General features: G+C 42.4%; 1 protein-coding gene across 1 annotated transcript in view; it reads right to left on the reverse strand.

The window, feature by feature from the left end:
- The window catches only part of LOC117899025 (protein couch potato), a gene marked incomplete at its 5' end in the record, with an annotated part of 64388 nt that extends 51238 nt beyond the window's left edge, over positions 1 to 13150 (reverse strand). The window contains 2 exon segments of the mRNA XM_034808785.1: positions 11759 to 12448; positions 12512 to 13150. Of these exon segments, the coding sequence (XP_034664676.1) occupies positions 11759 to 12448; positions 12512 to 13150 (1329 nt within the window).
- Between the last annotated feature and the right edge of the window lie 402 nt (positions 13151 to 13552).

Here is a 13552-nt window from a genome sequence, read left to right on the forward strand (position 1 = left end):
CTTACACCATTTTCTTGGTTTATTTTCGGGGGGCAGAGAATTGGAGTTTATTTATTGGGAAAAAGAGAAGATCATTTTGGGGTGTGAATCTTTTTGGGGGTTTCTGCTTTAAGCATGAATCATCCAGAGGAATCAATATGTATAGGGAAGTAGCTGCGACTTTTTGTTAGAATTAATAGGTGTCTAAAATGTAAGCTTAAAATTGCTAAAAATAAGTGAAAATAAAGGGATAAAGACTTAGACCAGGGACTATATTTGCTTCGTTAATAAATTGAATTGACTTAAGATGGAATTAGTGCTCTATTATGGACATAAATTAATTCATTGGATAATGATTTATGATGCCATGACATTGCTTAATCCACATTCATAAACTTTCTCAAGTTCTCGAATTTAAATTAATATTTTCTCTAAAATTTGTTCAACTCTTTCTGTAACATGAGAACCTAAAGTTTGTTAAAAAAAATGCAGCTCGTGGAATTTTCAGTTCCTCTTTTCCAATAATTAAACATTCTGTTAGAAAAAGGAGCCCTACAATCCCCCCGCCAGCTATTAGGTCTATTAACCAGCGATATCCTGCCCTGTCTTTGTTTTCAATGGCCTTTATTTATTTAATTTTTTTCCATTTACCATTTTTTTCGCTTCTTTAAAAGTTTATTTTTTTTTTTGCTGTTTTTTATGGTTTATTCTCCTGTTTTTTGCTTCCTTTTTTGGCTTTTTTTATTGATGGTCGGATAGCCGTTGTCCCCTATTAAAGCTGGTCCCTTCACCGTGACAGCGCGATATTCTCTCTTCTCGGCGCTGCATAAAACATCAAAAGCTGTGTGTGAAAATATAAAGGACAGCAAAAACCAAGCGCCATGCCCACCCCCCCTCTTGAATGCTAAACAAATAAGAACTGTAGAAGCGCAGAAATATGGAACAACAAAAAATCTGTAAAAAAAAAAACGTCTGCGCGTCGACGACTGATGGCTGGTGAGCCCCTAAAGCTGTGCTATGATTTTTTCGGCTCTTCTGTCGTACCCAGGGAGGGGGAGGTATGCTGATTTTTTGGTAGATGTTTTGCAAATGCAGGAAGCAAAGCACGAACACAGGGTATCAACAGATTCGATCTATGCAGCAACGGTTTGAGTTTTTGTTTGGTTTTTTTTCTGTTTTTTTCCTGTTGCTGCTGCTGTTTGATGTTGTTGTGGTTGTTGCATGGTGCAAGTGCAGCATGTTGTTGTTGTTGTTGGTGAAGTGTGTGGGGCAGAGCCATAAGAGGGAAACCAAAGAGAGAGCAAACCATAAAGGGCGCAGGCAGAGAGAGAGTGAGAGTAGGAAAAATAAAATCGCATAAACAAAAGGCGCCCTAAAGTTGATTTCCGGTTTCCGCTCAAATGGTTGCTGCTGTTGCCTGCCTCCTGCCTCCTGCCCCGCTGCCACTGCCCCTCCAGCAGCAGCATCAGCGTTACCCTTACACCCCCTGCGGCCCCTCCCTCATCCCTTGCCTCTTGACGCGTTCGTGTGAGAATTCCGTGAGAGATTGAGTGCAGCTGCAGGGTAATTGTGGGTATACATATATCAGTGTATGTGCGTGTGCATGGGCATAAATATGCGAGTGTGCGCGGGTGTGGGTGTGGGTGTGGGTGGGTGTGCTGTGGGGGCGTGTGTCTATTGGGGTGTGTAAATTTCATATTTTATGATTGACTCTCGCCCCCTGCCCGAGCGAACACAACAGCCAGAAAACAAACAGCAGCAGAAAACCAACAAACCGAAACGAAACTTAAAGTTTTGTTTTTTTCTGAAGGATGCACAGCAAATAGTTAAACAAGTTTGACTGCTGGCCTGATGATGCCAAGGACCAACAGGATTATGAAGAATTAGCAGAATTTTTGCTTGAATGAAGATGGTTCGAAGGGGCCGTGAAGTGATGGAAACACATGTCCAACCGTGTGTAGGTTGTGTGGCCTGGCCTGGCCTGGCCCTCTCCCACGTAATTATGATGGACAGGCAACACTCTTTTTTGGGGGGGCAACTAATGAAGGCCTCCAAAGTAAAGTGTGGCGACAGATCAAACACACAGCACGGAATGCGTAGTCTCCGAGGAACTCGAGCGGAAACTCGAGCAAATAGTCCGGGGAAAAAAGGAGCAGCAGCAGGAGCGAGGGCAAGAGCCATGTGGCATGTGGCATTGTCATTTGTCTTTGCGACCAGGCACAGTGCTCATTCCTCTGATTGCGTGTTGTCAGCACATTAAGGGGCAACATGTGGCAACACATTAACAGAACAGAGCGAGGGAAGAGCCACCAAAAGTTCGTTCCTATTTGTTTAGTCAAGCCAAACCAAGCAAAATGGTCATTTTGGGTTTTGGAAATTTACAATTTGAGTGAAAATAAATAAAAGAAGGAAGAAATAAGGAAAATTAGCTAACAAGATGAAGGAAAATGGCCAACAAAAAATAGGGAAAGGGGAAGTAGAGTAAAGAGAGGAGGAAGTTTGAAGTTTAGCCATGAAAAGTGGAGAAAAATCTGTTAAAAATTTATTTTCTAAGCCCTAAATAATATTTTAATTACATTTCTTACTTCATTTCTTGGTAAATTTCCATTCTTATGTCGAACAATCAGTTTGATGTACAATAAAGAGCCACAATCTCAACTCACAGAATTGTAGAACCTTTTCTTTTCCATAGAAAATATACAACCGCAGCGAGCAGAGTGTGTAAATTAAATATTTCCGGGCTGCTTATAAATTTTTCAGTTGATGGTACGTCCTTCAACGTACCACCCGAATCCTATCAATAATTAATTGAGCTTAACCTTTTTTTTCCACTGACCGCTGAAACTTCAACTTTTGCTGCCAGTCCGTCCGTCCATTTTCACCTTCTCCTGGTCATTGCCATTTCCATGTAACCTGTTTGTTGTCCACCTTTCAAAAGAACAACACGGGGCAACAAACAACAGGAAATAACAACACAAAACGACAACTCAAATGAAACTTCAATTATTCCACGTAAAAAATAAGCAGGCGGCCAAGGAGAGCCAGCCCCCCTGACATCCTTGACCATAAATTGTAGGGAAAATGAGTGAAAAACATAGCAGAGGAAACGACATTTGAGGTACCCTGGAAGTGCACGGGATAGGGGGTTTTTTGGAGAGGTTTTTGATGTGATTTTTATGGTATTTGATTTTGATTTTTATTATTATTCTTATTAAAATTTATTGCATGAAATTTCAGTGTAAAAGTATCGTTCTCTGCAATTAAAACCTTTAACATGTTGCACAGATTTAAACGTTACATTTACAACTTATTTTCGGGTCTCTTAAGTGGAATATCATGTGCCAAAACCTGCCAAAAATCATCATACCCTCGCACCGAAAGCAAAAAACACCAAAAAAAGCAACCGAATTTTGTTGTGTGTGTGTGTTCTTTGTTGTTCTGCAGCCTTGTCACGATTTTCTGTTTACCAGCATGGCACGGGGAAGGTCCATCCACTACCCCAAACAAACTGCTCTTTGAATCTTTTCATTTAACGTTACCCCAGCCGCGGCTGCCACCTTTGCACCCACAAAATGATGGGCCTTTTGCACTTATTTGTTTGGTGATTTGTTTGACTTGCGTGTCGATGATGACACAACAGAAAAAAACCCAACAGCAAAGCAGCAACAGGAACGGGAACCTGACGAGGGGAAGTTCCAAGAAAGGAAAATTACTAAGTGAAATTTTGTACAGAAAAAAGCAGCCAGCCCACCTCCCAAAAAAAGGGGCGAAGAAGAAAAACTTGTAATAATCATAAAAATGGCAACAGACGGCAGATGTCGCATTGCATATGAACCCAAAAAAGAGTGGTAGAAGGGGGTAAAGGGAGCGGGCAGCACTGACCAACCAACACCGGAAATTGTTGCAAATGTCAGCAACATTTTTTCTACTCGTATATTGTGTTGCGTGTGTTTGCACTCGTGTCCCTATTTATTGTATGAGAGATAAAAAGCGGAAGGAAATATGAATGAAAGGAGAGTGGGGAAACAGTGTAAAGAGACGAACGCACGTGACGGAAAGAGAGTGGGCATAGAGGAAAGGAAAGAGAAAAAATAAAACTTGCTTCAAAGAGCAAAAAAAGAACAGAGAATTGGGAAATTTGCCAAATATTTGTGGGAAAATAAAAACAAATAAAAATAGGGGAATATGGCCAAAAAGAAGAAAAGAAAAAATAGAGAAAAATAGTCAGGTACGCCTGAAGAGGTGGCACTTTTATGGTTGGTAAAGTGTAAATTGTGTTGAGATTCAATTGAGGGAAGCATTTTAATTGAATTGCAAAGAAAAAAAACACTAAGGGTGTGTAAAGTGCTTTTCAAGAATAAGATACGATTTTTTGAATAGATTTTGGCTCTTTTTTGGTAAGAAAAAAAGTTCCTTTCAAGAATAAAAAGAGTGCATATAATGTCCCATAATTTAAAGCATATTTCCTTTGAGCATCTACACATTTTTGGGAATATATTTTCATTACACAAACTCAAACCCGAAAACGCTTTCCAGCTCTAATTTAACCCTCGAATTCCACTTCAAATCAAGAGTAATTATAAAGACTTCTTAAAACTTCTCCCATCATCACTTGTTAAAAATTAAACACTTTCTGTCCGCAATTAATCTTCATAGTGTTATTCCCGCTTAATCCTAATACTCGAGAAAAATTCGCCCCTTAGCATCAATCCTTGTATTCCCCCAAGACGGCTGCCCGACCCATTCCTGCACCTTAAATGAAATCCATTTTTATTGTGCTTTAATTACTTGTTTTTCCTTGTTCCCATTTCTTTTTGTTTTCTTTTTTTGTTCTTGGGTTTGCTGGTTGATGGTGGAAATCTCTCAGCGCTCGTTTATGAGGCGTTTGCATGTTCTGTCGATTTGATGGGCAATGCCATAAACAAGCAGTCAACCCAGACAGAGACAGATGGAAAGTGTTGAAAAGAGAGAGAGAGAGAAAGGAAAAGGCTAAGCTGGATGGAGAAACAAAACAGCTAATGAGTTTTGAGGGGCAAAAGAATGGTGCTCAGGGGTGCCATATCCTCCCGGCTGCTTGTAATGAGCGACAAGCGAATGACCAAAAACCAAAGCAGCAAAATCCACAAGGAAAACCAAGCTGCAGAAGGAAAAGCTCTGCCAGTTGCAGAAGGAAAAGCTCTCCCGATTGCAGAAGCAAAACCTCTGACCAGTTATAGCAGCAAAACCTCTGCCCAGTTGAAGGAATATTAACGATGTCCGTGGCGCCCCAGAGCCCCCCCAGAGTGCGTTATTAAACGAGAAGCCAGAAAGAAGGAAAGGGAAAGAGAAAGCCTTCCTGCAGTTTGATGTCAAAGTTCATGGCGGGCGGGCTGCCGTCGGCTTGCACTTTTCATCTTCATCAGCTCTTAATCATTTCTGTCCCTTTCTATTTTCTTACGCCCTTTCACGCCCTCTCTTTCGCACTCACTCCGCACCGCGGCATATGAGGTAATTAAAAGTTATGGTCGGGGGCGGGGAGGATGAACGGAACTTATTAATTTCTGCATTATTTAAGCGTGTAATTTATGTGTTCTGTTGGCATTTTTAATTGCATTACACGGCGGTAGGTTAATGCATGTTAAATGCATAATGAGAGAGTGGGAAAGAGTAGGAGAATATCCCTCTAAGGGGAGTGACGGGGGTAACAGGAAACAACCTGTCATATGAGATCTCTCTGTGGCATGGCGTTTGTTTTATTAATTGAAGTGTAATCAGAGACAGCTGCCAACAGTCACGTAGCACATTTTGTCCATTTCCCCCAGCCATTTCCCTTCATTTCATTCTCCTCATTTCCGACATTTTAAGCCCATGCCCAGGCAAAAGGTCAAACCATCTGATGAGTGCAGGTGATAAGGCCAAACTTTAATCAAGTGACATACTCGTCTCTCAATAAAAGCCAAAGCCACTGAATAATCACAATCAAACTTAAACCGCAGTGAAGGAGGAACACTGGGAGAAAATGCTGGCAAAGAAAGCAAGGAAGTGGTAGAACATTTCGGATATATCTATGGAAATTATATGAAATGGAAGATTTGGACTGTAATTTGTACTGTCTAGACTTGGGGTGATATTTTGTACAATCATTGGTTAAGGATTGAAATTATATTGGAATATTATCAGTAAATAATGTAGAACACATCGACGATCCCACGTCTAACGAATACGCAAACAGATTATACTCCAATTTGGAAGAATACTATCCATTATTATTGGTTGCAAATAAATACAATATCAAAGAAGATCATTCCTTATTAATTGTTATCGAAGTGTTTACTTTCAAGTGCCATCGATTGATACACAAAGTGCCCTCGAGCGATATTAATATCAATTAATATGTGCAATTTATGGTTATTGTTACCGAAAACTACAAAATAAAAGTGCTGCTCATATCAGGAGCATCTATTAAAGTATTTGTTTTATAATCTTGGCACATATCTCCCCTCTTTTTCTCAGTGCATCACTTAGCAGTTGTCTTGCTCCATCTCTAAAACTCCTTTTTACTGCCTGGTGGTTTTTGGTGCTTGCTCCTTTGCTATCTTACATCGGCTTGCAATTTGATTTTGTCGCTTTTGTTTTACACAAATTATTTCCGATAATATCAGCAGCAAAAGAGAGTGAGAGAGAGTGTGGCGTCTCCTGCTACTACTTCCACTTCTTGTTTGAACCTTTTAATAATTTCATTTAGTGCCAAAAATTGTCTTAAACGCAAATTGAATTAAGCCACCAAATGGCGATAGAAAAGGCAACTTCTTGGCACTTTTTTTGCACCACTCCACTGGTGAATGGGGAAGTTAACCCCAAACTCAGGGACTGACTGGCTTGGCTGGCACTTGCCTAATGGCGCTCAAGGACTTGGCCACATTATGGCAGAGGGAAAAGAAAATGGAGAAATGGCGAAAGGGAATGGCGGCTACCTGGAATTGGAAATGGAATTTTTTGCAAGTGGCAGGGACATTTTTTCGTTGTTTTTTTCGTTGACCACGTAAAGCAATTTGTGTGGAACTGCATTGATGTCAGGGCTTAAAAGCCTTGTCAAAATAGGAAAAACCCTAGGACGCGGGGCAAAAAAAAAACACCTCAAAAATAAAAAGGGACAAGGACAAACAAAATGCAAATGTTGAGCAAAAGTAAATAAAATACCCATACAAAGCAGTTGACATTTAGCTTTCACAGAGCGAGGGGGAAATGGGGAAAATTTGGGAGGGAAAACACACACACAAGAGGGCGACAGAGAGAGAGAGGGAGAGCGAGCGAGATCTCTTTGGGGAGGCGTGTGAATTGTTTTAGCAACAGAAATTCATTGGGCCAAAAAGCTTCTGTTTTTATTTTGTCAGTTTTTTATTTATAGAAAGAGAGCGAGAAAGCCAGAGCCAGAGTGTGAGTGAGAGCTCTATATGCAACAGTTTGTGGCAGCCACAGCACAAACAAAACTTTTGCCTGACAGACAAACAAAAAAAAAAAACAAACAAAAACTTTTAACTTTTGATATTCTTTGTTGGTGGTGGGGGCGTGGAGGGCATTATATTATTTGCATTTCGCAAGCAAATAAATAAGCAAATTGAAATAAAAAGAACAAAAACTACAACTAGAAAACTGTCAGAGTGAGCGCAGGGAAAATGAGGGCGGAAAATGAGCGGCAGTCGGGGGAGGAGGCAGAGGCGGAGGCGGAGGAGGAGTCTGAGTAGGTGGCACGAACTGCCTGCCATTTTGGCACATGGCAATTTCCGTTGAGTGCAACAGCAGCAAGCACATGACAAAAATGTGGAATGTAGACGGACGCATCGTAGCCAAGGGAAGGTCCTTTGAGGTCTTCCGAGGGGTAAGCAAATTCCAAAAAGTTAAAAGTTTAATTGTGCGCAACTCTCGCTCCCGCACTCTCTCTCTCTCTCTCTGCGTGTGTCTCTGGGAAGGATGTGATGTCAGTGGGATTGTGCAGGACACAGCTGTGTGACAAGTTTTATTAAGTTTATTTTCTAGATATATTTTCAACATTTTGCATTTAAACAAAGGCGACGGGCACGGGCACACTGGCACAGGCAGGACGTGATGCCACAAAGTTTTGCAGCGAGTGCAAAAGGAGTCATCGTTGAGGTCTCGGCAGGGTCCAAGCGGGGGGCAGGCGGCTAGTCGATTGCATGTTGCACAAACACATACTGGGGATTTTACATGGCACGATGCACACACTTGACTGCTCGATGGCCCCTGCTGTGCTTTGGCCAGTGCCACTTTTACATCAGTTGCAGGGACACGAGCCCCCCCAACCCCTACCCCTACCCTTCGCTCCACCTATTTTCTGGTCACTTAAAGCCACCTGGGGGTAGGTTGGGGGAATTGCCTTTCTTGCCACATCAAAACCGTTTAAAATGAAAGAAAAGCAATATGTTGCTGCTGCTGCTGCTGTTGCTGCAGATGACAAGCAAACACCCGAGGGATATGCCATATAATACGAAGGGGAATACACCTGGAATCAAGCGAGCTCAGCCTCTCAGCCTCACAGCTCTCAAGAGTATCCTGTACGTGTGGGTCTGGGTGTGTTTCCGTATCCTTTCTCTGTCGTAGGAACACACGGCTTGAGTTTCGGTGTGTGGTGTAAAATATTTACCAACCATCAGTCGCTGTCATACTTTTTTAATTGACTTATCAATAATTCATGCAACAGCCACACACAAACACACCCATGTGTGTGGCGAGTGTGTGGAGTGTGGCACACAAAAAGTGCAGAGGCAGAGGCAGAGACAGGTGGCAGGAGTGAGTGCAGGAATGAATACTCATAAATACAAATGAAGTCACATTGCAGTCGTCTCAGTGTAAATGAATAGAGCAAGAGAAGAAAGAAAATGAGAGCGATACGCCCTGGGTTGAGGCAGGGACAGAGATTGAAGGGGGTAAAGAGAGAGGCTGAGAGAAAAAGGGATTGGGGGAGAATCGAAAGTACAGGGATGAAGAAAAGGTAGCATCAGAAGTAGAAGGAAACTCAGAGCCTGAATGAGAGATTCAAAGGTAGAGCTGCAGCTAAGGCTGTAGAATCAACGACTTTCTGTACGACTTTTCCATTTTTAGTTACTTTTATCGAATTTTAGCATATTTTCCTGTAAGATATAGAACTTGTTTCTGTGAGTTTTACTCACTTTGTATCAAGCCGTTGCTTTCAACAGGGCAGATATATTTTCCATCATTGGTAATCGTTAAAATTCGGCAAAAATTGATCGACATTTATTATCAATATCGAAGAAAATTTTGCAATAAATTCATAGACATTTTGTTTTGAACAAATTTGTAAAAATTTGATCTATTCAATTGTCTGTTTATAGAAAATGTTCGATATTAGAGTTGATAATTTAATAAATTGATGTTGATTGTAGTAATTATCTTTTTTTTTTATATACCAATCCTTGCTTTCTAGTGATTTCTCTAGTATGATTTCTTCATACTACCTCCTCAAGGTTTTGCTCATCCTTTATCTCAGGTTTTTTCCACCTAAAATTGCTTTCATCTACCTTTTCGCATATATTTTTTTTGATAAATTAAGGACTTGCGCTAGTCAGAAATATTTCTCATTTTTACTGAAGAGAAATTTTATATTTTACTCTGCATGGACTTTATATTTAACGCCGCGCAGTTTACTCTACTTTTTATATTTTGGTGGCAGGTACATTTGTGGATGGGCAGGGCTTTCTCCCCCCGGCTCATGTGATTGATGCATTTTTAATGCGCAAAGGAGTTACGGAGAATGGAATGCGTTTTGAATCTCTAGGAGGACAGGGGTAGAGACGACCTCTTTAAAGATTGCATACAGCAGGAATGAGGGAAATGTAACTGCGGCTAAAAGGGGTTACTTATAGGGTCTTGGCTCACTCTTTCTTCCAGCTTTTCTCTTACTCTTTTCGCGTTTTTTTTTTCGCTGCTTAAATTTTCCAAAATCACGCGCTCAAAGCAAATAAAAATTCATAATCGAGGAGAAGTAAGGAGCAAAAAGAGAAAGAAGGAGGAGAACCTTTTTATCAAGGATAAAATCAAATTTAACGCATCGCTTGGATTTTTAGGGGGCAGAGACACAGGGTGGGCGGGCCTGTGTGTGTGTATGCTGTAAGGCCACGTATTCCACTTGACATGAAGGCAACGCAGCGAAACGCAGCAGTGCGATGGTAGGGGGGCATGCAGGGCACGTGCCGCATGGATTACGCGTGGCAGAGAGAGCTCCACACGAGGCCGAAAGAAATATGAAAGAGTGGCAGGAGGAGAGCAGGGGCAACAGCGTGAAATATGTGTAGCATAAGACAAGGCGCATAATCAAAATGTAAGCAACAACAACTAGAGCCCAGCCAGCCAGCCAGCCAGCCAGCCAGGCAGCATCTTCCTCCGGTTGCACATGCCACTTACACAAGTGCAGAGGCCCCAACCTCTAGCCCTTTGGCTTCATAAAGCAGCAGGGATCCTGCCCCCTTGGCTTTGGCCCTCCCCCAAAAAACAAACAAAAAATAAAGCAAACAAAAAAAAAACAAAAGGCGATGGAACAAAAATCTTATGCCTGAGCTGCCAGTTGATGTAGCGCGCACTTTGTGGCACAGAAAGAGACGGTGGAGAGGGAGGTATGTAGGGGAGGGGCATAAATGAGATGAGTGCTTCGTGTGGACTCGAGTGTGGGGGAGGGGCGAGGGCGAGTGAAATGAATGAAATGCAAGCGAACGACCACTCGACATATCGATCATTAATATTTTCTATTTGCGGGCGCCTCTCGCAAAATCAAGCGAAAGTCTTTAAGGAACAAATGAAATTGAAACGAGGGGGCGGGGGGCGAAAGCTTTTTCGCATTCTTGGGAAATGAGTGAAGGAAACTCGTGGGAAAATGTATTTTAGGGAATGCAATTTAAGCGAATTTCTTTATGCAATGAATATAAATATTATTTACCCATTAAGGCATGAAAAAATGTTAATTTATAAGTATAGACCGCGAAAAAACACTTCTAAAAATTAATTTAAATATTACTTTCTTTTAGTGCACTTTTAATGGGAAGTTGAGAAATCCTTAAGGACTTAGGATCTGAAATCCACAAAAATCTATGGAAATATCTCTCGAATCTACCCTCTTATATTCTTCTTTTGAGGTAAGTAAAATATATCTTTGGGGAAATTTATTTTTTTTTGCTTTAAATATTTTATATTTTTTAAGATTTACATTTTATTTTAAATCGTATATTTATAAATGATTTATGGGAAATACTTTGTGTATTACAATTAGCTTTGACTACAAACCCACAAAAATGTGTATGAAAAATAACAAAAATTGGCAAAAATGTGCCCTAAACGAAAGGCACCTAAATATTTTCTGTATAATGTTTGATATAAAATATTCGGGTAGGCACAAATATTTCTCTATTCCAATTTGTCTTTCAACTGGATTAGGACTTGGAGCGAATCAAGGACATTTTTTTGGCTTTTGTAGCACTTCTTTAAGACTGAATTTTCACCAACCAAAAACATAGGTACAGTCCCCTAGATAATTTGCATTTCCTCAAGAAAATGTAAATTTCTTAGCCTAAAATTCTACATTTGAGTGGAGTTTTTCTTATATATTTTTGGTTGCTGTGAAAAATATTCCCCAAGCTGTCACTTTTTTGTCGCAGGGAAAACCTCTTTTTCTTTTGGATTTTCTTTTTCGTTTGGATTTTCTTTTTCGCTTGGCTTTTCTTTTATTTTCTTTAGTGGTGTAAAGGAAAAACTCCTGTTGCCTGTCACTCACCTCTTCCTCATTGCTGGCCGTGTTCACGGAGTCCATGCTCTGCGACAGTCCCAACGGGGCGAGTGCCATTTGATTTTCCATTATGGCAGCGGCGGCGAGATTGTTGTTGCTATCGCTGACTCCTCCTGCTGTTGCTGTTGTTGCTGCAACTGTTGTTGCTGTTGTTGTGGCACTACCTGCCGGCGAGGGTGTCGTAGGCGCAGAGGCCGACGCAGAGTTCGATTCGTGTGAATGCGATTCGTGGGCGGGGCTGTCCGGCAAACTGCTGCTGCCGCCGCTTGTGGGTACAGCGGCAACGGTGGCTGTTGCTGGTGTTGTTGCAGCTGCAACTGCAACGGCTGCGGGTGCGGACTGTTGGCTGTTGTTGTTCTCCCTCTGCTTGCTGCTGCCGCCACTCAGCAGAATGTGTTGCTGCTGCTGCTGCTGTTGCACGTACGGCGAGTGCCTGTGCAGCTGGTAGCCGCCGTAGTGGGCCAACGACTGTTGTTGCTGCTGCTGCTGTATCTGTTGTTGTGCTGCTACTGCTGCTGCCTGTTGCTGCTGTTGATGTTGCACCACTTGCTGCTGGTGCACTGCCGCCGAATGTTGCAAGTGCTGATTGAGCAAGGCAGCGGCTGCCGCTTGATTGAACTGTGCCAGACGCTGCTGCTGCTGCTGTTGCTGCTGCACTTGTTGCTGCTGCTGCTGTTGCTGGTGTTGCAGTTGTGGCTGCTGTGCTGCCGCTACTGCGTACGCAACTTGTTGCTGTTGCACCTGCTGCTGCTGCTGCTGTTGCTGCTGCTGCTGATGGTGGGCTGCAACGGCGGCCGCAAACTGTGTGGGATGGGCAAAGCTCAGCTGATGGTGTGGATGGTGGGGATGCTGTTGCAGCTGAGTTCCTAGATGGCTTCCAATATGATTTCCCAGATGGTGATGGTGTCCTTTGAGGGCGCTGGCTGGCACTGGGACTTGTACGGGCTGCAGGGGCTGCACGGATACGGGCACGGGCACAGGTACGGTCACGGGCAGCACTGAGACGGCGGCGGCACACTGGCGTTTCGGCGACGGCGACAACACCTGTGGGGCACTTGCTGGCGTCTGCGGCAGCGTCGGCCTGCGTTTAATCGCAATCGACGAAATGGTGATGGCTTTTTCGAACACCGCCTGCTGGTTGTTGTTGTTGTTTGTTGTTGTTATTGTTGTGTTTGTGTTGTTGTTGTGAATCGGGCTGTTGGGTGTTGCGATGTTGGTGGTGACTATGGGTGGCGTCGTCGTCAATTGCGGCAGTTGCGGCGGCGTCGTCGGCGGAGGCGGCTCGACTGCGACAGCGGCGACGGTGGCTGCTGCTGTGGCGGCTATGAGCAGTTGATGATGGCTGCCCAACAGGTCCTGGTAGCTGGCTATGTTGGCGAATCAGTTGGTACTGCAAAGAGGAAGGAGAAATAGTTGCTTAGAATGGGTGTATAAGAAACATTTTGGGTATAAATATGAGTGTTGCGAGGGGAGTAAAAATATGGGGGGAAGTATAGGAACAAATATAAGAGTGAGTATAAGACCAAGTATAAGAGTGAATATAAGATAAAACATACGAGTGATTATACGTTAAAGTATAAGAGTGATTACATATGTGATGACTAATAAGAGAACAGGTAAAGTGAAGTATAAGAGAAAGTATACGATGAAGTATAAGATAAAGTAAAAGACGAAGAAAGTTTTGGAGCACAAGAGGAAGCATAGAATAAACTACAAGAAGTAGTATACTACAAAGTATAATATGGAATATAAGATGAAGTCTACAAAAAGTCTCAGAAGAAG

The sequence above is a fragment of the Drosophila subobscura genome, chromosome O, assembly GCF_008121235.1.
Source record: "Drosophila subobscura isolate 14011-0131.10 chromosome O, UCBerk_Dsub_1.0, whole genome shotgun sequence".
Taxonomy (NCBI): Eukaryota; Metazoa; Arthropoda; class Insecta; order Diptera; family Drosophilidae; genus Drosophila; species Drosophila subobscura.